Consider the following 26,637-nt stretch of genomic DNA (forward strand, 5'->3'; position numbering starts at 1 on the left):
AATGTTTAGAAAGAAACACCTCTTTTAAAATTAACAAAATAACACAATTTCCAATTTTTTTCCTTTTAATTTTCTACATAGATTGGCTCTCTAATATGATACTTTTTAACTATATTTCTACAAATAATTTTAACCTATATAGTAAATTTTACCACCAAAAATGACAAAGAGCATGATACTAGTACACGTAACGAATGCGGAATAACCTGAAATTCATGGATAATTATATGTGTTACACAATATATGCAATAAATTTACATACGGTAACGCATGAACGGAGGCAAATATTAAATATAACTAACAATGAACGGAGTAACATCAACAATAAGTAATAATAATGGAACAGCACTTCTATATCCTAATATTAGTACGTTTTCGCTTTAAAGTACCACAATGATTAAAAAAATAAAAGAAATGTAAGATTTAATAATAATGCTCCAAACTTGAAGTCCAGAAATATTTTGCAACTCTGTGACACTGATTAACTGAGTAATCGTCCCAGCCCTACTTGAATGAAAGGGTATGATGCAATAGATTTACCTTTAAATGATACTGATTTTATTATTTACCCATTATTTAACTATTTAGCCCTTGTGAGTACCTGCTTTGTTAATTTTCATCCAGTGAGTCATTCAAAAGACCTGATCTGGCCTACAGGCGTCAAACTTCTTGGGATGATTGCCCATGAACATCACAGGACCCAGAGTGTTTTGGGGTCACTGAGACAAAGGTCAAGGACACTGTGACCTTGAGACTGAAAATGATTTGCGTTATTACTTCAGAATGCTTTGGCCTACAGTCATAAAACTTCTTAGGGTGATTGCCTGAGGTCAGTAGAAGACCTCCTATCGTATTTATGATCATTGTTCAGAGGTCATGGGCAAGGTCATAGCGATCTTTACCGTGACCTGGAAATTGGTTTCAGTCTGTAACTGAAGAATGCTAGTGTTTTTGTCAAAGCCTGTCTTTCTGTCTACTGACCATGGGTTTCCTATTGATAACTGAAGAATACCTTGGTCTACAGTCGTGAAACTTCTTAGGATGATTGCTTATTGTCATTACAGGATCCCAAATGCTTTTGGGGTCAATAGGAGAAAGGTCAAGGTTGCAGTGACATTGAGACTAAAAATGTTTTTTCTGCTTGATATCTGCAGAACCCTTTGGCCTATAGTCATCAAATTTCATAGGATGATTGCCTGTGGCCAGTAGAAGACTTCCTACAGTTTCAGGGGTCAGTAGATCAAAGATCAAGGTCACAGTGACCTTTAGACTGAAAACCATGACTGAAGAATGTTTTTTTGCACACAGACCTCCAACTTGGTTGTCTGATGACCTTTATCAGTTTTGAGGTTGGTTGTTTCAAATGTCATGGGCAAGGTCATGGTAATCTTGACCTTGGCCTAGAAATGTTTCCATCTATTACTGAAGAACACTAGTGTTTGTGTCAAACCCTATCTGTCTGTCTGCTGACCATGGATATCCTATTAATAACTGAAAACGTCTTGGGCGATTGCCTGTGGTCAGTAGCTAACCATTATTAGTCCCCTACTGGTTGAAAACCAGTTTCGGGGACTATAGGAATGCGCTTTTCCGTCATTCCGTCATTCTGTCATTCCTTCATTCTGTCATTCCGTCCGTCCGCAATTTCGTGTCCGGTCCATAACTCTTTTATCCATGAAGGGATTTTAATATTACTTGGCACAAATGTTCCCCATGATGAGACGACGTGTCATGTGCAAAACCCGGACCCCTAGCTTAAAGGTCAAGGTCACAGTTGGAGGTCAAAGGTCAACAGGGCTTTTTTCCTGTCCGGTCCATAACTCTCCCATCCATGAAGGGATTTTAATACCACTTGGCACAATTGTACCTCATAATAAGATGATGTGTCATGCACAACTTTGAGACCCCTAGCTTAAAGGTCAAGGTCACACTTAGCAGTCAAATGTTAACATGGCATGAACAGGGTCTGTTTCGTGTCCGGTCCATAACTCTTTCATCCATGAAGGGATTTTAATATTACTTGGCACAAATGTTCCTCATGATGAGACGACGTGTCATGCGCAAAACCTGCACCCCTAGCTCAAAGGTCAAGGTCACAATTTGAGGTCAAATGTCAACAGGGCTTTTTTCCTGTCCGGTCCATAATTCTCCCATCTATGAAGGGATTTTAATATCAATTTGCACAATTGTACCTCATAATAAGACGATGTGTCATGCACAACTTTCAGACCCCTAGCTCAAAGGTCAAGGTCACACTTAGCAGTCAAATGTTAACATGGCACTGAACAGGGTCTGTTTCCTGTCCGGTCCATAACTCTGTCATTCATTAAGGGATTTCAATATTACTTAGCACAGATGTTCCCCATGATGAGACAACATGTCCTGCACAAATGCCAGAGCCTTTGCTCAAAGGTCAAGGTCACCATTGGGGGTCAAATGTCAATAGGGCTTTTTTCCTGTCCGGTCCATAACTCTGCCATCCATGAAGGGATTTTGATATTACTTAGCACAAATGTGCCTAATGATGAGGCAACATGTCATGCGCAAAATCCGGATCCCTAGCTCAAAGGTCAAGGTCACAATTGGAGGCCAAAGGTCAATAGGGTTTTTTTCCTGTCCGGTCCAGAACTTTGTCATCCATCAAGGGATTACAATATTACTTGGCATAAATGTTCCCCATGATGAGACGACGTGTCATGCGCAACACCTAGAACCATAGCTTAAAGGTCAAGGTCACACTTTGAGATCAAAGGTCAATAGGATTTTTTTCCTGTCCGGTGTATAACTTTGTCATGCAAAACAGGATTTGAATATCAGTTGGCACAAACATTTCCCTGGATGAGACAAGATGTTGTGCGCAAAGCCCCGGCTCTAGGTCTAAGGTCAAGGTCATACTTAGAGGTTAAAGGTCAAATTCAAGAATGACTTTGTCCAGAGCATTTCTTCTTCATGCATGGAGGGATTTTGATGTAACTTGGCAGAAATGTTCACCACTATGAGGCCCACTTTTTTTAGAATTATGTCCCTTTGTTGTTACTATAAATAGATTATATTGTAACTTTTTTATTACTGGCCATAGGGAAAAATTGAGACCACTTTTCTGTGGTACAACATGCACGGTACATCCAAATTTTAGGTGTATTCTGATCTATCTCTACTGGTAAAGAGTTTCTTGTGGACTTATATTTTATAGATTTTTTTTTTTTTTTTTTTTTTTTAGGGTTTATTTCACTTTGTTGTTACTATAAATAACTGTTATGATACTTTTTTGTATCATCGGCCAAAAACAAATTCCAAATGAAAACAACTGTAAGTTTTTATATATGCAAATTTTAATCCAAGTGCTTTGTTATATTTTATTGTATATATAGTACAATATTGTTCATACATCATTGACAGATACCAGTTCATTATGTTATACTGCAGAAGAGAAAATTAGGTGCCTTCCAGTAGGGGACTTTGTATTGCATGGCAATACTTCATTCACTTGTTTTTTCTGTGGCCAGTTTGTCAGACAAATTCAAAGCCACCTTGGGAGACAATCATAAGAGTCATGCATGTTGAATACACACATCTTATTGCACTTGATTTTACATTTTTGTAACATTGAATATATTGATTGAATTTCATTAGACTAAGAGGAAATGTTACTCTGTTTTAAATGTTTCTAAGCCTTGTTCTTGCATGGTCTATAAGCAAGTGTTGTACTACTTCCTGTGTTCAGGATATATTCAGGAGCATTTATCAGTGTACTGATAGCTCTTGTGTATTTTTAGCTCACCTGAGCCAAAGGCTCAAGGTGAGCTTTTGTGACCACTTTATGTCCATCGTATGTCAACAATTTGTAAAAAAATCTTTTTCTTCAAAACCACTGGGCAGATTTACACTAAATTTCACAGAAATGATCCTTGGGTGCCCCCTATCAAAATTGCCCAAAGAATGTAAATCTTTGAAGAACTCTGGTTGCCATGGCAACTGAAAGGAAAAACTTTGAAAATCTTCTTGTCAGAAACTATTAGCCGGATTTCAAAAATATTTTTTAGAAATGATCTCTAGGTGACTCTCTACCAAAATAGCCTAAGCCATTGTGTTTCAGTAAAAGACATGGCCACCAGGGGGCGGGGCTTATTTTCACATTATGGCTATATTGTAGGGGAGGTGTCATATGGATTCCATAGACTTACATAGGAAAAACTTTGAAAATTTCCTTGTCCAAAACAACAGGGCTTAGGGCTTTGATATTTGGTGTGTAGCAACATATAGTGGTCCTCTACCAAGTTTATACAAATTATCTCCCTAGAGTTAAGTATAACCCTGCCCTGGGGGTCACATAGTTTATGTAGACTAACTACTAGACTTATATAGGGGAAAACTTTGAAAATCTTCTTGTCCAAAACCACAGGGCCTAAGGCTTTGATATTTGGTTTGTGACATCATCTGGTGGCCCTAAGACAACCAAGATTGTTCAAATTATGCCCCTGGGGTGAAAAGAGGCCCCGCCCCGGGGATCCAAAGTTTAACATAGACTTGTATAGGAAAAAACTTTAAAAATCATCTTGTCTTAAACCAAAAGACCTTGGCCTTTGATATTTTGTATGTAGCATTGCATGGTGGTCCTCTACCAAGATTGTTCAATTTATTACCCTGGGGTGAAAAGCGGCCTTACCCTGGAATCCCAATTTTACATTTATATAGGGGAAAAAAAACTTTAAAAATCTTCTTGTCTTAAACCATAAGACCTAGGCCTTTGATATTTGGTATATAGCATTGCCTTTTGATCTTCTACCATGATTGTTCAGGTTATTACCCTGGGGTGAAAAAATGGCCCCACCCCGGGGGTCCCAAGTTTAGCATAGACTTATATAGGATTTTTTTTTTTAAATCTTCTTGTCTGAAAATTCAAGGCTTAGGCCTTTGATACTTGCTATTTTGCATTGCCTAGTGGTTCTCTAACAAGAATGTCCCAATTATGCCCCTGGTGTGAAAAGAGGCCCTGCCCCCGGGGAAAAAATATTTTAAAATTTTCTGATCATATTTCCTTAACTGTTTTATTATAATTATCTGATGATCCAAAGTAATTAGGGTCACTTCACTCTGACCTTGACCTACTGACCTTCTTTTTTGGATGACAAATACAGTTTTGCACACCGATCTTAAAACTGACTTTCAGTGACCATGAATATGACCTACTTCCTTGATACTTTAGCACCAGTTTGACATTTGAAACATGAAGCTCAGTAAACTCATGTGAGCAATCCAGGGTCATCATAACCCTCTTCTTGTTGTTTAATTATGGTTGCATAATCTATCCTACTTACTTTAAACAGTTTGCTTTTCTTTTCTCCTCCAAAAGACCTTGTATCAGAGACAGTGTAATGCTTAACATTTTTGTATGTCTACCCCAACATATATCTTTGTGCTATGTCCAGATATTGCTTACCCAATCATTCTACCATTTAAATGAAGTTTTATGTGGAGACATGCAATTTTTTCAAAAGAGATGTCTAGTTTTTCAGTGGTTTATTTGGCGTGAGTCCAGAATATATAATGTTTCAATTTAATTTAACAGTTATTTATATTGATTGTATGATATTTATATTGATTGTATGATATTATTTATAAATGCTGATAACAGTTATCTACATGTATATCAAAATGTATATTATCTTGATGATTAACATGGAATGTCAGCATTCAGCAAAAATCAAACTGGTCAATAATGCTTATTTTGACTTCCTGAAACATTGGATCAGATTCTAGCTGTACAATATACTTTTTACACTAAGAACAAATGCTAAAACTTTTACACTAAGAAACAAATGCTAAAACTATTTCAATATTAACAGGTATTGGAAGCATATGAAACGTATGACCCTGACTTTGGCCGTCTTCAACAAGCTCACGGCTACGTGAACAAACAGAACCAGCCTCAACTTTCTGACCTGGAGCAGTATGACAACATTCCGAAACTTCCTGAAAAGAAAGGGAAAACCAGTGCTCTTGATGACCTTGAACAATATGAGAACCAGTCTGCAGGAAAAAAGAGAATTGTGGGTAAAAATGGGGAACAAAAGCATCTGGGTGATACTGACCGGAAAACAGTCAGTAGTCTAGATGAATTGGAGCAGTATGAAAATTACCAAGTGCCAAAGAGGGAAAAAGGGCTCTTCAGATTATTCAAAACAGAGAAGGCAAATCAGGCCAAAAAAGCATCAGAGGAAGCCAAAAGAAAAGCTACACCAACTACACTGCAAGATTTGGAAGATTATGAAAACTACGAGTCTCAAGAGACTGCCAGGAAAGAGGTCAAACAACTGGATGACTTAGATGCTTATGAAAATTATGCCGTAAAAAAGATTTAAACTTTAAAAGCTTTCCATTTACAGTTTGTAATTATACGTTTTTTCCTTCTTGCACCGCTTTAAAGTGGAAGGTCTTCACTTTTAAGAATTGACCAAAAGTTCTGACTGTAAAATCTAATTTTATATTTACATGTAGATAAGGAACAGCATGTTTTGTACATTATACTAAGGTAAGGGTGAAGGAGAACACCATCACATAATAGAAATTAGATTATAGATATATAGTATGACATCCCCATGATGAGGTGAACTGTGCAGTTATTTCCATGTTTCTACACCCCACCAGTAGGTGTTGAAAAAATTAATATACTTCAATGAACAGGTTTATAGTTCAGCTTAGCTAGAAGGGCTTGTGGTGAGCTTTTAGGAACATTGGGTTCTGTTGTTGTCAAGTTTCCTTTAACAACGTCATCTCAGAGCCAATTTTAATTTCAGAAGAATGTTTCTTAGGCGGTTCTTCAGATCTCGGTTATCTGGTACTATACTGGTTGCCATGGCAACTGGAAGAAAAAAGTAAGATATCTTTGTCTCAGAACCTGCTTGCCACATTCGTAAGTAACATCACAAATAAACTCTGGATTTGTCAAAAACATGGCCTCTAAGGCCAAAGCTAAATTTCTCTATATGTCTATTTTGAAAACTTTGAATATCTGGCCAGAGATATAATTGATTTCATTGTAAAGTACTTTGTATGAAACTCCAACAAAGTCTTCAGATATGTAAATATCTTAGCCTATAGGGGAAAAGGCAGGTTTTTTGAATATTAGGTATTGTTGAAACTTTCGAGTCTTTTCTTCTGGATCTGATGGCCTGATTTCAAAATAATTACACAGAAGTGTCTCTTAGATGACCCTCTACCAAGATTGTTCTGCAAAAAGAAATGACATCCAGTGGATATAGTCACTTTTTCCTGTTTGTATATACTTTGTGCTTGGAACTTCAAAAATCCTCCCATCAGAAACTGTTTGCCCAATTTGAAATAATTGTGGAATAATTTTACAGAACTATTTACTTTGGTCCTTCAGTTTTTCTGATTTATCAAAAAATATTGCTCCATTAGCAAAATATAAAAGATAACTATCAAACAACATCTTCTCAAGAAATTTTCAGTAGATGAGCCTCTACCAAGAATGTTCAAGCCATTTTGATTCTTAAGAACAAAAGACCTGGATAAAACGGAATATCTTCTCTGAATCTACAGGCATACCTTAAAAATTTGGCAGAAATGTTCCTTGGATGACATTCAATCTTTCTGTGCTATTGAACTCATATGAGTTGCCTACAGGTATCTCAGCCCTCTTGTTTAGTGTGTAAACTTGTACATTTCTTTTTGTATCCATTTCTTTTATTGCTGTTAAACCTTGTTGTAAAAATTCAGTTTTCAGTGTATGTGTTTATAGATTTCTGTCCAATTCAAGTATGTTTGTAACATCATATTATTCTATTCCTTTATCAATAAAATTAATATCCTACAATAAAAGCATGTATTTTCTTATTTATCATTATCAACCAGTGGGTGGGCAATGTCAACAAAAGCTGTCCTTTGTCTACCAGTAACTTGAGCAGATCATATCCAATGTTTACCAAACTTGGTCATAATGTTCAAGGGCAAGATCGCTAGCCATCAAGATTGTCTCAGTGGCTCTGGAGTTATGTCCCTTGAATTACTAGATTGGTTTAACTTTTTGTTTTGTATACATCATGCAATGTTTCAACTATTAGTTTTAAGGTATGTTAGATTCTCCATCAAAATGTATAGATATAACGTCTTGTATATGAATCATATCTTGCACGTTTGTGATTGTGTGTCTTTTTGTTCGGGTTTAACGCTGTTTTTCAACAATGTTTCAGTTATGTAATGGCAGGCAGTTAACCTAACTAATGTTCCTGGATTCTGTACCAGTACAGACCTGTTCTTCGCAAGTAACTGGCAACTTCAACACATGAATCTGAGGTGGAGGACGAATGATTTCAGGCAGAAAGTCTTATTAAATTGTTGCAAAGAAAATAAACCTCACCCAGGGATCAAACTCACTACCCCAGGATCCGTATATCTGCGTTCTCCCTACCGAGCTCAGCGGGCGGGCCCCAGCAATAGTTATGTCAACTTCTACAAATACAGTTAGCCTGGCTTGGCAAAACAAAAAGCAAGTCTGAAATGCACACAACATGGCACCTTACTAAATCATTCAAACCTGACAGGTCAGTAGGAAACAAGAACAAGAGGGTTTTACAACTATAACTTTTTATTCAACAGCAAAATGTAATATTACTTGTTAAAGTAGGTGACAATTAAAATGTGATTTCTATGAAACATGATAAATAATGACTTTTCCTAAACATGTCAATATTGAGTGAAAACAAAACCATGAGCTTCCATTATACTTCCTATATATCGTGCAAGTAAATATATTGTGAATTCAGGCAACTGATGTTCCTGCTCCAGCTGTCAATTAATGAATGTAATTCCAAAGCATATGCCATTCCTTTTATTTTCAAAATGTGAAATCAACGAAAGAGCCTTTTGACTAAAGCCGTAAATTTTGTCCTCACAAATTTAGTGTTATTTCTAGAGCGACGCAGCGGGGCGCCCCGCCCTGCCCTTTTTTACTGCCGCCACGCTGCCCGTAAAATGTGCCCTGTTGCCTTTGATCTTATGCTAAATCCCGCCAAATTCCCTGTTGACATGCCTCGACGATTTTTTGATCAGCAAATTACGTCACGGCGAGTGCACACAGGTAATGAGAATCAATGAAGTGTTAAAACAAATTGATAAAGAGTATGGATCCAGTGAAATGTCAAAAAAGCGTGCGTAAGCGGCCAGCTGATTACCGAGCACGTGAAAAGTGCCCTAGATTTCTTTGGGCAAAATTTAAATTAGACCGTCGTTTAGTATAACAAGTATATATCTATGCAGTTTGATTCTACTGTAATTTAAACTAGAAAATGCACACATTTTAATGATTATCGAAAGTAAAAGAAAGTTTAGAATGTCCGTTCACGAGTCTTATTACTCCCGATGTCGTATGCAATTTTTCCATATTTCCTTCAAAAACGCTGACAGTCGGTGTATTTTTTATGATGAGAAACATCAAAATATGTGGAACTATCTCTGGTTTACCCAAGTGGGTCATTTAAACTAAGTAAAAACTACTTTCAGACAACATTCCGAAAGTGTACCAGTATCCGGATAGTATATTTTGGATATGCGATTTAGTAAACTTTAACCTTACTGTAATAGCACTTTTCTGTTAATGAAATATTGATGAAAGACCTGATAAATACATTAGGACTTTTGATAATTATCAGTTTACAATGTGACCTGAAACAGGCCTACAACTATCGTCATGTCATTGCAATAACTCAATAAGTGCATATATATTATATAAGCACTTATTGAGTTATTGCACTGACATGACGCTATGTTGTTTACAACATGATCTTGGTTTCAAGATTAAGCTTATATTAAGGCCCTCCAATATTTCACATTCATATGAATAAGTTGACATTCTTGGTGATATTTTTAAGAGAAAGGCTTGAATGGTTTAACCTAAACTATAAAGTAGGTAAAAAGCCTTTGTAAACTTTGTTACTAGTTTTGGGAAGATTTAGCACTTTATTCTGTGACATTTCTTTTAAGTGTGCAATAAAGATAAATGGAATACATACATGTATTAACTATAGACATCTAGAAATGCAACTACTGCTATGGTAACTTTCACATCTAAAAGGGCACCCTGCCCCTTTCGGACAGCAACCTGCCCCTTTTTGGCAGCACCCTGCCCTTTTTGAGCTCTAGAAATAACACTACAAATTTAAACGGTTTTACATTAATCAAAAAGTACTGCCAGTGAAACTGGTACATTATTTATCCATTCTGTTAAGTCTGAGCCATAGTAGCAAGGTGAAATAACATTCTTCCTTTACAACGAAACTGTGTTGGTATAGGAGGTAAAGTTTTCCAAAATTTTCAGTTAAAAACAGATAAAGCAAAATTCCAACAAACAACAAAATCCACTAATTGTTATCCACACAATTAACTGGCCTATAGCTTAATTTAACTATAGTCCTACTGTCTCCAAATTGAAATCTGAGAACTTGTGTTGGTGGAGGGATTCCAGAATTCAATAAGGATTATGCATCAGTGCGGTTCTCCTACGAAGGAGGGAAAGGATTAATACAGAACAGAACAGAATGGCTAATTTTGCGAAAAACCAAAGTTTCTAACTCGGATCTTTAGAATATTAAATGAAGTTCCTTTTGGTACTATAAAACATAGGATCTGAATACAGATAAGTGATCAATATCTGACAGATCGAGATCAGGATCCAACATTATAACTGAGTTAGGAGACACGTCTAAGAATGCAACCATTGGTCAATTTTAAATCTGTGCTCAGATACAACCAATCAGAGATTGGAGTTTGTACACTGGAACCTCAGTTTTAAAACCTCTTTCCCTTCAGTAATGATGCAGTCAAGCTCTGATACATTATGTCAAGTATACTGGGCTTTAATGGTACCTACATTAGGCCCTACATGTATTTAACATTTAAAGCATGACAAATGCAACAATAGGAAAATATATAATAAAATTTCAAATATTTTTTTGCATTGTTTCAACAGTTTAACACTACAACAATTACATGTAAATAGATATCTGTTTAGACAAAACTTCAACAGAATGTTAATTAGTTAGAACATAACTTTTTCAATAAAATATCACTTACATGTACTATTTTAATACCCCGATGTTCACTCATCACTGTCAACTTAGCTGAAATTCTATGAATGACATGCAAATATTGCATTAAACATCTCAAAGATATCATGAAACAGTTATCACATTACTGTACAGTCATGATAATCTATAAATTAAAAGCTGCAAGATATAACCTTATAATGTGACAATTTCAAAGACTTTTCCCCCCCATCTCTTGCACCCCCCCCCCCCCACCCCCCGTCAGCTAGCACCAGTTTTAACATGTACACAGCACTTCATATTTTCTTACTCCTATACTTATCCACATGACATACATTGTGTTTTGACTTGTAACCTCAAAGACCTTATTTACTGTCACAATCTCATTCTGTGTACATGTACGTTAATAATATCCTTGTATTTCATATAAAACGTCCTCATATGCATGTTTTAGAAATAAGTCATCTAGCGATATACTGCAAAACCATTTGAGCCGTGCCAATGGAAAACCAACATAGTGGGTATGCGACCAGCATGGATCCAGACCAGCCTGCGCATCCGCGCAGTCTGGTCTGACTCTATGCTGTTCGCTTTTAAAGCCTATTGGAATTGGAGAAACTGTTAGCGAACAGCATGGAGCCTGACCAGACTGCGCGGATGCGCAGGCTGGTCTGGATCCATGCTGGTCGCATACCCACTATGTTGGTTTTCTCATGGCACGGCTCATTTAATTTCTTGAGATGTAATTTTATTGTTATTGCAAAAACAGCTTTTTGTGGAGATATGAATTTGTATATTCCAAACTTCGAAGACAAGATGAATGGGAAATTTACTTTCCCGGACTGTCGCATCCTTAAAATCCATGAAAACTAGTCCTCCATGAATATCAATGATTTCACAAGGCAATATGTTTTTGAAAAACTCTTCTGAGCTGTACACTAGGCCTGTAGAATTTTATCTGACAATGTTAATGTTACTTGAAGCATCTGACCATGTAAAACACCTTCATCACTATCAAACAGGTGTGTAGAATTTCAGCTGACTAAATATATACTGTGTCACTAAAAGCCTTGGGTTTTCTGAATTTCACTGAACATATGGCCAACATCTGATGGGTTCCACCGAAATAAATAAAAGATCTCTGTGTCTAATTATTCATTATCATCGTCTATTCCAGTATGCCTTACACTTCTGTTTGGAATCATACAGATTTCTTGTGCTAACTGCAGAAAAACTAAGTCCTCCTAGACTTATACATACTAAAACTCCTTTCGCCCATTTGTCCCAAATTCTCTTTCCAGCATTTATCTCTTCAGTCTGAAAATCATAAACAACACAATGAAATCACAAGAGATAAAGTTTTATCAGATTGTTATTGGATTAAATATCACACATACATCCAATTTTAATGCTACAGGAAGTCTTGTCACATGGTTCCCACAATTTGTTCACGTTTTTTCATAAATTATACTTTTTTCTTCTTGCATAATATAAAATTAAAAGCAAAGAGATAATGTCTTTAGGACAGATATTAAACCTTAGTATTTTTAATGTACCAAATATTTTTAATGTACCGGTATATCAAGTCATTTTTCAGGAATGAATTTCCATGCTGACTTAATCCATCTCAGACAGACAATTGACAGCCAAATGAAATCAAATTTCCTGACATTGCATAATATTCCTGTAAGGTTTCCATGACTAGGTCAAATTTGTACTTTTTTGAGAAATATTCAACAAAAGCTGTTATGAGCCCTTTATAGATATTTCTTACCAAGTCAAGGGCCTTAACAGGGCCTATTTTAGTGAAATCCCAAACAAAACACCTGTAGCACAACTTGTTACGATGGATTACATTCCTGTAATATTTCATAACTAGATTAAATATTTTTTTTATATTATATTTTTAAAGTGTTAGTCTTACCTGTTTAATATATTGCAAGGTTCCCGTAGAAAATCTACGACATATAACTTTTGGTATAACCACCACTGTGTTTGGGTTACTCATTCTGAACTGTCGAATTGCTGAAATATAAAACACCTCTATTATATTATCCACTGTAAGAATGTAAATACTTAAGAACCTGTTTGCTATCTTAAACAGGAAGAAATAAACATTTTTTGTTATTTTGCAACATGTTTTATTAAACACATATACCAATCCCAGTGCTGTTGTTGTTATTTTTTGTAATCGAGAAAACTGTTTACTAGTCATAATTTGTACGTGGGAAAATATTTAAGTGCGTCATCTCATTCATATCCTATTAATTCAACCAATAATGTGTGTGTATACCTTTACTGAAATACAGGAAACAGAGCAGGTTAACAATGATCATTCTATAAATATACACAGTAAATTCAAGGACATTGCTCGAGTGTTCGATTTGAACTACATTTCCAATTCACATTTTTTAACAAAATATTAACAGAAATTTATTTTAAAATGCTATTAAAATAATTGCAGCATAATGTATGTCTTCATTTCATTAGGGTGAAAAGAAATGCAAAAATAACTTGTATACAAGACTTATTTAATTTATAACAAGACATGTGTAGGCATCTGTACTGATGCCTAAAATGTAAGCAATGCATGTGTTATCATATTCTTTTAAAAAGTACCTATATATATGCTTTCATACATACAAATTTAAAATATAAGTCACAGCAGTTTTCCCTTTAGGATAAGATAATTTTTTTCACTAATATTAAAGGCACATGCTTTTCCATGTGAATATAATAAGGTGACCTTTGACATTCAACATACCATTTATGCAACTATAATATACCATAATACTAGGCTAGTTATATAAATAGTTTATTAAAAGTGCATTAAAGGTCATATACTGGACATATCCAATGAAGGGAGATAATTCTGGGTTTTACTACATGTTTCCCTTTATAAATCAATGGTCAATACCGAATAGTTTGTGCTACATGACTCATCTATATAATAATCAACACATGTTTACTGGGTTAATAGTTCAAAACTTAAAAAATATTGTAAAAATCAATTTCTGATGCCATGAAAACACTTATTATATATTATATGATGTAATCATAAACAGACAGAAGTCTGGATTCATTCAATGTTCATTTTCAAAGTTGCCGAACTATGTATACCGACACGGGTGAAATTGTAGTTACAAATGCCGTTAATAACTTTCTCCATACATATGCTATAAAAGTAGTTCAGTATTTCTATGATATTCAAGGGTCTGAGAGTAAACAGATCGATACCATTTATTTAGCATATGCAATAAATATGAATACTTGAAAAATATGGCAGGGATTGTAAGTTCTTGTAAAGAATTTTGTCTAGGCGTTGTACTACTTTACGACGTAAATATTTATCACATGACCAAGACCAAGAACACATGGTTCCGGTTCAGCGCTACTTCTCCATGCATGTGCCTTAAAAATAGTTCAATACTTACAAGGAATTAAAGATATGAGAGTAAACAGATCGATGCAATTTATTATGGATATGCAATAAATGTGAACACTAATTAATTTTTAATAAAAAAGTGTGGTTTTAATCGGGTACACTTGTAAATTTTATAAATGTATTGATTTTTATGCCCCAGAAGGGAAGCATATTAGTTTTCAACTGTCCGTCCGTTTGTTCGTTCATCACAACGTTAACTTTTTGCATGAAGGCATTTTACTCGCGAACCACTGCACCCAGGACCTTCAAACTTCACATGCTGATAGTACTTACTGAGTACACGACACCTATTGACTTTGGGGTCAGCAGGTCAAAGGTCAAGGTCACAGGGGCCAATGTTAACTTTTTGCATGAAGGCATTTTACTCGCAAACCACTGCACCCAGGACCTTCAAACTTCAAATGCTGATAGTACTTATTGAGTACACGACCCCTACTGACTTTGGGGTCACCAGGTCAAAGGTCAAGGTCACAGGGGCCAATGTTAACTTTTTGCATGAAGGCATTTTACTCGCGAACCACTGCACCCAGGACCGTCAAACTTCACATGCTGATAGTACTTATTGAGTACATGACCCCTACTGACTTTGGGGTCACCAGGTCAAAGGTCAAGGTCACAGGGGCCAATGTTAACTTTTGCATGAAGGCATTTTACTCGTGAACCTCTGCACCCAGGACCTTCAAACTTCACATGCTGATAGTACTTATTGAGTACACAACCCCTATTGACTTTGGGGTCACCAGGCCAAAGGTCAAGGTGCTGCAGGGGCATTTGTCACCATTAGTGACAGCTCTTGTTGTCTATGTGTTGAACTACTTTAATTACACGCTAAATATCTGTCATGTGACCAAGAGGAATGACACACGGAAAACAATATTAATCCGCTAAAAATATAATTTGTCGGTAGCACCAATCTTTATAACATGAAAATAACGGATATATATATATTTTTTATGAAGTATTTGCATAAAATAGTAGTCACTCATCATTAAAAATGCCATTAAGGCCATTATTTTTATATATTACTGATATGATGATAGTCATGTCAATCCTCTAGTGGTATTTTGTTGATATGCTGCTGGTCTGCCCAATAATTTTCAAGTGCGCACACAGTACTATTAAGTGAATCAGTTAAATTTCTTGACATGTAGAAAATATTGGGCCTTCAACATACTGAATTTTTGATCTCACTTTTTGTTTTTTTTGTAAGATTTTTAAAAATTTGTTACACAGTTTTTTAAGATCTTTAAAAATCTGTTACACAGGTTTGTAAGATTTTTAAAAATTTGTTTTACAGTTTAGAAAATAAATATATTAACATTTTCTGTATTTGTTCTCTTGGTTTTATGCATTGACATCTCACTTTGGAAGATCCTGCCATGACTGTCTGTCGAACCTGCTTTTAGTCTAATTCGTTTCATTTTCTTAGAACCTTGCTAAAGATAAACAACCCAACTGATTTTGGTGAGGAGGTCAAAGCGACATTTAAAGCCTTCTACTGCTTTTACTGATAATCAGACTTCATACATACAGACATTGGTTCCCTATTAGATCTAGAGTCAAGTCAAAGATTATGATCTGAGTAACCTTTACTGACTTTGGTCTGGATGTGGGTTACTTTTTGGGTTCATTGAGTTCAAAAAATTGTAAGCATTTTGTGAAATATTGCAAAATGATGGAATCTTTTCTTGTCTGGCTTCTCGACTGAAATGCATACCGGTTCAGCTATGTTTCCTTACAGTCCTCTCAGGGCTTTGATTTCAAAATAGTCCTTTGGTATACTGGGTAGTTGTAAATAGTACTAAATACATTTTAAATATAAATATTTTGAGCAATCCTGTGTTTCCTAAAATATTTACATATAATTACTAGATGCCCACGGGCAACATGTCGAGCCCGCCAGCTGTCAAAAGGACTGGGAGTTGCACATGACACTCCTTGTCTCATTGAGGCAAACATTTATGCCAAATAAAAAGGAGATTGCAAAAAGTTACAATATAAGTTATCTAAAGTACCGTAACAACAAAGGGACGTAAATCTTAAATTTTTTTAAAAAAATTCTATGTCCACACAAAAATCCTCACTAGTAGAGATAGGTCAAAATACACCTGAAAATTGGATGTAATATGCATGTTGTACTACAGAAAAGTGGTCTTGATTTTTCCTATGACCAGTAATAAAAAAGTTACGGATATAAGCTATTTATAGTAACAACAAAGGGAAGTAATTCTAGGATCTTGCGCATGACACTCCGTCTCATGATGATGAACAATTGTGCCAAGTTACATCACAAGAGCTGTCTGATGACAGCGCGCTCGACTATTCGAAGAATTGATTGAAGAATGGGGTCAAAATTTTTCCTCGGATATTCAGACAAAAGAAATAAATAGATTAGACAAACAATGTTCCTGTATTACTTTGATTTCGATCAGTCTTGCACTAAATGGCAACATATGAGCCAATTTCAAAGTCCAAAAAGGGCCATAATTCAGTCAAAATAGTTATGTACTCTTGCCTACAGATGGAAATCATAATGATAAACAAATGTTCAAAGTTTAAAAGCCATATGTCAAATAGTTTTGACAGAACATGGACTTCTATGAAAACAGAACAAATTTCAAAGTCCAAAAAGGGCCATAATTCAGCCAAAATAGATGACAGAGTTATGTTCTCTTTCCTACAGATAGAGACTATTATACTAAACAAGTGATAAAAGTTTCAAAGCCATATGTCAAACACTTTACTAAACAAAGGAACTGGTACGAAAAACTTAACCAAGATTTCTAAGTCAAAAGGGGCCATAATTCAGCTAAAATCCTTGATGGAGTTATGTACTCTTGCCTATAACTGGACATGGTGATGGTAAACAGATGTTGAAAGTTTCAAAGCTTTATCTCAAAAGACTTTGTCAAAATATGAACTGGTAAGAAATACATCAAAAATGTATTAACCCAGATTTCTAAGTCAAAAAGGGCCATAATTCAGCCAAAATCCTTGATGGAGTTATGTGCTCTTGCCTATAACTGGACATGGTGATGGTAAACAGGTGTTGAAAGTTTCAAAGCTTTATCTCAAAAGACTTTGTAAAATTTGAACTGGTAAGAAATACATCAAAAATGTATTAACCCAGATTTCTAAGTCAAAAAGGGCCATAATTCAGCCAAAATCCTTGATGGAGTTATGTGCTCTTGCCTATAACTGGACATGGTGATGGTAAACAGGTGCTGAAAGTTTCAAAGCTTTATCTTAAAAGACTTTGTCAAAATATGAACTGGTAGGAAAAACTTAACCATGATTTCTAAGTCAAAAGGGGCCAAAATTCAGCCAAAATCCTTGATGGAGTTCTGTGCTTTTGCCTATAACTGGCCATGATGATGGTAAACAAGTGTTGAAAGTTTCAAAGCTTTATCTCAAAAGACTCTGTCAAAATATGAACTGGTACGAAAAACTTAACCAAGGTGTGATGCTGACGTGAGTAGGATAGCTCTACTCATTCTTTGAATAGTCAAGCTAAAAATCCCTCTATGCATCAAAAAGAAATGCTCCAGACAAAGTCATTCTTGTATCTGACTTTTGACCTCAAAGTGTGACCTTGACCTTAGACCTAGGGACCTGGTTCTTGCGCATGACATTCCGTCTCATGGTGGTGAACATTTGTGCAAAGTTATATCAAAATCCCTCCATGCATGAAGAAGAAATGCTCCGGAAAAAGTTGTTATTCCTGTATCATTTGACCTCTAAGTGTGACCTTGACCTTAGACTTAGGGACCTGGTTCTTGCGCAGGACACTCCGTCTCATGACGGCGAACAATTGTGCCAAGTAACATCAAAATCCCTCCATGATTGAAGAAGAAATGCTCCAGAAAAAGTCATTTTTGAAGTTGACCTTTGACCTGTAAGTGTGACCTTGAGGAACCTGGGGATTGCGCATGACACTCCGTCTCACCGAGGTCAACATTCATGCCAAATATAAACAAGATTGCTCCATGCATGTTAAAGTTATGGTCCGGACAAACAAATCCATATGGACGGACGCACACACATACACAGAACAGCCAGTTGGACAGCTATGTCTTCGCTTCCACAAGCGGGCTCGACAATAAAATTAACATTAACCATTTGCAATGGTCAGATAATCTAATCAGTATTCCTAAATTCTGTACCAGTATTGACTTGATGACAATTAACCTATAGGAATCAAGAGGCAGAGGAGGAATGACTTCAGACACAAAATATATAAATTTTGTCTTGGGATCTCTTAATTGATTTCATTTATATATTAGCACTTTCAATAAAGTTCACAAAAACATATTACTGTAGAAAGTTAATATTAATGATTTTCTTCAAGAAGTAAAAACTTCTAGATGTACATGATAGTGTAAACTGTACCTTTTAAAACATGACACAATGTGCTTTAAAATCATTTTCTTTTTTAGTGTAACATATTTATGAAAAATATTGATTTTATCACAATGAAATTTTTCCCCTATTTTAGTGGTTACGGCGCAATTTTCCCCTCCTTACAGGCCCTGCCACCATTCCCCAAAAACTTCTGCAAAATATGGTAATCTAGGATGAAACGAAAATGTAGAAAGCTTCCCATAAACTTCACAGATAAAAGATCTTACATAACAGGACTCCTATGTAGGAATTTCATATTCATGTATAGATAAATTAAGAACTAAAATATTTTCTTAAAATTTAGCAAACTCTTAGAACAATACATTGCTGATAACATTTCAAAGGTTCAACAAAATCAAACCATGATTAGATGTCATATAAATTTGGAAGAGTCTATTCTCTTGTTTGCATGATGGTTGTACCAATTATTTGTCTTGCTTGCATGGATGTTATGCCTACTAGTATCCTTTAATATCTGTATCTCAGGTGTTTCATAGCATTTCTATTTTTGGCGTAAGGTATTTCCAAGTTAAGACTATTAGCATCATTTTCATTGTTTAAGATATACATTCATTAGATATTAAAACAACACCTCAACAAATGATACCTAAGTAGTACCATTTTTATAAGTAAAACTGATTAATTCCTCAATTGCAGAACAAATAAATCAAAAGAATGCACAGAATACTAATACCTGCATACCTTACTTAGTTCAGTGTTATATTTTACTATTTTCTTACTTTTTAATTTATATAAATCAAACACAAATTATTCAACATAATAGGCATCTTAATCGCACATTGTCGCGGGTTGCTAAGTTACCAAAAGACAAGGTACATGCTAGTAACTGTCAAATAATCGGTACCATGGCAACCTGATAAGCTGAGAAAAACTTCAGAAAAGCTTAACTAAATTTTACATATTATGTATACAGCATTTTAAGTCTTATGGATAACAAAAATAAGAAGCATGACTTTCCAGGCATGATCGCTGTGCAAATAACGAAAGTAATCGGCATGACTGTCGTGCAAATATTGAAAACAATCGACACGATGGTCTACTGGATAAAGAAATTATTGGCATGACGGTTGTGCAGTCCGGTAACAGGACGCCTTGTCTGCGTTCTAGCCGTTTGGTAACCGGACGCCTAGCCTATGCTCTAGGTGTGACATTCATCCGGGTTGAGAGAAAACTACCGCTTCATACGCCATTGCTTGCTTGTGCAACTGGGCTTTGAAGTAACATTTTTCTGAAAGATTATTCAATTACCCAAAGGACCGACAGTCATCGATAAGGATTTAAAAAAAAAAAAATTGCAGTCCTGGAGGCAATGTACATGTCAAAATGCTGTTTATGATGGTTGCTCTTAACCCTTAGCCTGCTAAATATCTTAAATGGACTGGTCCATCATTCAATTTGGGCAATACAATCTATTATTCAAAGGGGTGTTCACTGAAAATTTACTGACTGAATAGCGAACAGTGCAGACATTGATCAGACTGCACGGATGTGCAGGCTGATCTTGGTCTGCACTGGTCGCAAAGGCAAAGTCACATGCCGCCAGCAGGCTAAGGGTTAATCACCATACCCGTACATCCATATTCAGGAAAAATTGGTTTTGTATGGAGAATGGCGGAAATATATTTTGCGGTTGTTATTATATTTATGTTGAGATAATACTAATATAAAATTTTTCTTAAAATGAATAAAAGCATATAATGGCATAGAGAGAATGATTTTATTGAATGTTTGCAATGTTAAAACTGAGCACTATATTGTTTTGATCTTCGGCCAAATTTCAAAAAAAGCACCTTTGTACAAGTTAGCGAGTGTTGTGTCAGAATATTTATTAAGTGTGCAACAAAAGTGTTCTAAGGGAAGGGGGTATATTTACAGTTCTTCCCTTATTTGCAGCTTAACAAGAACAGGAGCGCCATAAAGGCCCTGTATCGCTCACCTGACCTACTGACCTAAGTATCATCAAGATCAACATTCTGACCAAGTTTCATTAAGATAATTATGGTCATAAATGTAGCCTCTAAAGTGTTAACTAGCTTTTCCTCTGATTTGACCCGGTGACCTAGTTTTTGCCCCCACATGACCCAGATTCAAACTTGACCTAAAGATCATCAAGATTAACATTCTGATAAAGTTTCATGAAGATATAGTCATAAATGTGGCCTCTAGAGTTAACAAGCTTTTCCTTTGATTTGACCTAGTGACCTAGTTTTTAAACCCACCTGACCAAGATTTAAACTTAACCTATAGATCATCAAGATTAACATTCTGACCAAGTTTCATTAAGATACGGTCATAAATGTGGCCACTACAGTGTTAACAAGCTTTTCCTTTTATTTGACCTAGTGACCTAGTTTTTGACCCCAGATGACCCAATATCAATCTCGTCCAAGATTTTATTGAGGGTAACATTCTGACCAAGTTTCATTAAGATCGAGCCAAAATTGTGACCTCTAGAGTGTTAACAAGCTTTTCCTTTGATTTAACCTGGTGACCTAGTTTTTGATCCCACCTGACCCGGATTCGAACTTGACCTATGGACCATCAAGATTAACATTCTGATCAAGTTTCATTAAGATATGGTCATAAATGTGGCCTCTAGTGTTAACTAGCTTTTCCTTTGATTTGATCTAGTGACCTAGTTTTTGACTCTACATGACCCAGATTCAAAATGGACCTTGAGATCGTCAAGATTAACATTCTGACCAAGTTTCATGAAGATATAGTCATAAATGTGACCTCTACAATGTTAACAATCTTTTCATTTGATTTGACCTGGTGACCTAGTTTTTGACCCCAGATGACCCAATATCAAAGTCATCCAAGATTTTATTGAGGATAACATTCTGACCAAGTTTCATTAAGATTGGGCCAAAATTGTGACCTCTAGAGTGTTATAACAAGCTTTTCCTTTGATCTGACCTGGTGACCTAGTTTTTGAACCCAGATGACCCAATATCGAACTCGTCCAAGATTTTATTAAGGGTAACATTCTGACCAAGTTTCGTTAAGATTGGGACAAAATTGTGACCTCTTAGGTGTTAACAAGCTTTTCCTTTGATTTGACCTGGTGCCCTAATTTTTGACCCCAGATGACCCAATATCAAACTCATCCACGATTTTATTGAGGATAACATTCTGACCAAGTTTCATTAAGATTGGGCCAAAATTGTGACCTCTAGAGTGTTATAACAAGCTTTTCCTTTGATCTGACCTGGTGACCTAGTTTTTGAACCCAGATGACCCAACATCGAACTCGTCCAAGATTTTATTAAGGGTAACATTCTGACCAAGTTTCGTTAAGATCGGGACAAAATTGTGACCTCTAAGGTGTTAACAAGCTTTTCCTTTGATCTGACCTGGTGACCTAGTTTTTGACCCAAGATGACCCAATATCTAACTCGTCCAAGATTTTATTGAGGGTAACATTCTGACCAAGTTTCATTGAGATTGGGCCAAAATTGTGACCTCTAGAGTGTAAACAAGCTTTTCATTTGACTTGACCTGGTGACCTAGTTTTTGATCCCAGATGACCCAATATCGAACTCGTCCAAGATTTTATTGAGGGTAACATTCTGATCAAGTTTCATTAAGAATGGGCCAAAATTGTGACCTCTAGAGTGTTAACAAGCTTTTCCTTTGATCTGACCTGGTGACCTAGTTTTTGATCCCAGATGACCCAATATCGAACTCGTCCAAGATTTTATTGAGGTTAACATTCTGACCAAGTTTCATTAAGATTGGGCCAAAATTGTGACCTCTAGAGTGTTAACAGTCAAAACAGTCAAATTGTTGACGATGGACGACTTGCACATTTTTCATGGAAATTCCATTCAATAATACAGTTACACATGATTTCCTCTACCAGCTTAATGCCATATATTAACACTGCATGGTCATCACACTGATGTTAAGCTAGCTAAGACAATTGTTTTTGTGTTCAGTGTCTGTGTCAACAATAACTAACTGACATTAATTGCAATTAAACAAAATTGTGCATACTTGTAACATTATCTAAACTATCAAAATTTTATGTAATATCAAAATACTTTGAAATAGATCTAGTAATTGGCAGACACTACATTCAGGTTGTTAACTTATTCATTTACATGGCTTAAAGTCATCTAGTGGCCATTTTCAACTCTACACTAAGAAAGGCTTAAACTATATTAGTTAAGCCATCGCTCACCTTGTTTTCTAACGATTTCTACGATACTCGCGGGTATATTTGCGATGTATTACTAGCCTGGTCACACACTATGAACATTAATACGCATCGGATCGTTTCGCTGTATTGTTTACATACCGATATAAAACGTGTTACTCGGTGAAATCTACTTGTTCGACGAAATTCTCATAGAACAAGAAAATCAAAGACACATTAAAACCATAAAAGCACCAGCGCCCGTCTAATGATGAAAAAAACAATTACTGGGAGGTGAATTTAATTCAAGGTAGACTACAGCATTCTAGTTTGCTCACTGCATACTGTTTTGAAAAATTACATTTTATTTCCTAAAATTCCCTTTCAGTACAAAACACGTTGCAATGCCTTTGTAATTAGGAATGCATTTGTAAATTTAAATAATGTATAGGTACTCAACTGCACCAATTTCAAAATCCCCATATTGAGCCGCGCCATGAGAAAACCAACATAGTTGTTGCGACCAGCAGGATCCAACCAGCTGCGCATTACGCGCCGCTGTCAGGATCCCTGCTGTTCGCTAACAGGTCTTAATTGCAACAGCTTTGAAAGCGAACAGCATGGATCTGACAGACTGCGTGGATGCTTAATTCTTAATAGTTGAAAAACTGGCCATAGGTGTTTTATACAGGCTATTGTGGTTACTTGCACAACTGGGCTTAATTCTCCAATTAAACAAAGCAATTAACAATAACTGCATTGGTAAATGTTGTACTTGATTGATCAATTCTGTGTAGAAAATTGTGTGGAAATTATAAATACCTTCCCCAAATCTTAATGACTTATAATTTAGCAAACGCCTTCCCAGATAACATTATCATTGTATTATATTTAAGTGTATATAGCTCATTGACCCATACTGTATCCTAGATACGTTACCTCCACCTGTGTCCTAAATAAACAGGTCTAGTATATTCCCCGATTGGTGCATCATGCACAGATCGGTGTATCATGCACCAATTGGTGTATTCAGCGATACACCAATCGGTGTATCAACACGTAGGATGCTATTTTAAAACAAAATATTTTGAGAACCGGAAAAAAAACGCATTCCGATACCTTCACATGTTGTTGATAAGATCGGCCATTTTCTGACGCCACAACAGTTTTTTCGACAGACTGCTGCGTTTCTTGCGTTTTTTACATTGAATGCACTGTCACATAATTATAATTCATTGACAGGTAAACAAACACCATTTAAACACCCCAACAAATGTGAATTTTACCCAAATTTCCTTCAATAACCTTTGCTTTAAACAATCGCAGCCATGTTAGATTCGGATCTACGCTTTTAAAGATACACATTTTTCCCAGTATCCCAAAATTTGAATGACATGCGTATTACCTTGAATATATATGGTGTACCTGTAGCGACATAATAAAATATGAAATAAATTTTCACAGTGTCAGTTTTGAAACCTCGTAATGTTCAAACTTAATTTAACAGTTGCATTATCAATAAGAAGTGATATCAAAGTTAGTAACATGTTGGTTTATTAATGATATAAGCCATTATGTTATATAAATCAAGAGTGGATCAAGGAGTTTGGTTAATAATTATCTAAAGATTTATTTCTTTAATTTCAATATTATCTCTCCTCTGTGGCGATTAGCATGGATTTAGTGACATCAGACGTGTCATTTTCTGACTTGCTTTCCCTAGTTTACAATCTGTTAAAATATGTATTATCACAATGGCATGAGTGCATTTATTATTTCATTTTGTAGCTTATACAACACTTGCTTAGATATTTTTTTTTTAAAAAACTCATTATTTGCGGTAATTTTATATTTTGGTTTATGTCATTATTTGGACACCATACTTTAGTCTAATTTTCTGACAGATGCAGATTTTTCGAGCGTTCAGGTGCCAAATCAAGGGGAAATCACTCAAAATTACCCGGATATCAACATGGCGGAACACATGCTGCAGTGGCATTGAGAAATCTTAAACAAAAATGCTTTTTAACACTAAATAATATGTAAGTAGTACATGTGAATGTGTTTTATCATTACGTTACCTAATACAATTCAAAAATAATGAAATAATTTGAAAACTTCACCTTGGAGGGTTGTTCTTTAGTTTTTCCCATGATGCGGAAATATCAAATACATGTGAAATAACGGTCAGTTGATAAATTTTCTTAGCCATTACACTGATCGGTGTATTGTTGAATACACCAATTGGTGCATGATACACCGATCGGTGCATGATGCACCAATCGGGCAATATACTAGACCTGATAAATTCACTGTATTAGTGTATCCCGGCACAACCAGTTTTCAACCGCTTTTACAACAAGTTTTCTGTGCAGTTTTGTACAAATGCAAGTCCAAATCTTTGGTTTATTGTCTAACACTTTCTATCAGCATAAGTGCTATAAAAGCATACCATTTAAGTTTCAAGTTTCTAACTGATCGAATCCCTGAAAGCCATCAGTAGGAAGTCATGCTGAAAATTTACAACCTAAATTCGACCACAGATGGTATTTTCCTTCCAGCAAAATGAAACAGCACTAAACTTTTACTGTAGTTTCATTACAACATGGCAAACATAATACACCCAAAATTCAAGTCTGGCACAAACACTAAAACCAACATGGCAGATCAATATACTGTAAGTACACTTGCCTAAATTGGCACCTAAATTACAGGGGGTAGGGTAAAGTAAATGCATTATCTAAAGAACTATATATCATGGGCTCAATTACTCAAGAGAACCAGGGTGTCACATCTGCTACATTGATAGCTGTCACATATGACAATGTATTATATAATTGCTAAGCTTTTGACACTCCAAATATTTCAAATTGCTTAGAAAATAAAAAAAAATGTTGCAAGGACAGGCATCATGATTGCATTGTCAAAATAATTTAATAATATGATGCTTCACAATTCTGGCAGTAAGCATGTGTTAAGCAGTAAACATTTAGTGCAAAAGATATATAAATACTGGTATTGGCTTAAGCAAGAATAGGTAGTAGACAAGAAAAGATGCAGATTTTTTAGTAATAAGAAAAACTTCATGAAAACATAGTACTGCTACATAAATGGAATTTATAATTTTCTAAGTACCAAAACTGAAGGCAGATAGGTTCCTAACATGTTCTGTCTCTGCTGTAAACAGTGAAACAGTCACAACTGATAAATTTGGCTTGTAAAGATTTTTATCATACAAAGTCCTAGGCGGTTGAAAATAGGTTGTGTTTGAAAAGGATATATGGAAGAAGAACCATGTGCCTGTGGTTTCATGGAACAGCACCAAGGAAAATTGTCATAATTTTATCTACCTTCAAGATGAGATCCTTACATCTACTAGATGTAGCTTTTACAATTTAAACTGACATAATTTGTAATTTTCAAATGGACGAAATACATAAAATATTGAGACTTCACCTGATTTTGATGAATTTACGCAACCGGTCCTTTATGTGGGAGATGTCAAAGGCGTTCCGAACGGAAAGGTCATTCAGAAGGATTCACAAAAAATCAGTGTCGGTAAAGCG

General features: G+C 35.6%; 1 protein-coding gene and 1 long non-coding RNA gene across 9 annotated transcripts in view; one reads left to right on the forward strand and one right to left on the reverse strand.

Annotated features, from left to right (window-relative positions):
* LOC123561416 (uncharacterized) overlaps positions 1–7,859 on the forward strand; it is a 45,990-nt gene extending 38,131 nt beyond the window's left edge. For all 7 annotated transcript variants that reach the window (XM_045353779.2, XM_045353777.2, XM_045353775.2 and 4 more), the window contains one exon: positions 5,847–7,859. In XM_045353779.2, the coding sequence (XP_045209714.2) occupies positions 5,847–6,362 (516 nt within the window). In that variant the 3' untranslated portion in view covers positions 6,363–7,859. The remainder of the gene's footprint in view (positions 1–5,846) is intronic.
* A 731-nt stretch (positions 7,860–8,590) lies between these two features.
* LOC123561417 (uncharacterized) lies at positions 8,591–26,630 on the reverse strand. Of its 2 annotated transcripts, XR_006688412.2 has the most exons (4): positions 26,528–26,630; positions 12,988–13,088; positions 10,169–12,380; positions 8,591–8,910 (listed from the first exon to the last, which is right to left on the reverse strand). It is a non-coding gene; the product is annotated as an uncharacterized LOC123561417 (long non-coding RNA). The 2 variants fall into 2 exon arrangements; XR_008372819.1 differs by lacking the exon at positions 26,528–26,630 and having other exon boundaries at positions 12,988–13,203.
* Positions 26,631–26,637: the final 7 nt, after the last annotated feature.

This window comes from Mercenaria mercenaria, chromosome 10, assembly GCF_021730395.1.
Source record: "Mercenaria mercenaria strain notata chromosome 10, MADL_Memer_1, whole genome shotgun sequence".
Lineage (NCBI taxonomy): Eukaryota > Metazoa > Mollusca > Bivalvia > Venerida > Veneridae > Mercenaria > Mercenaria mercenaria.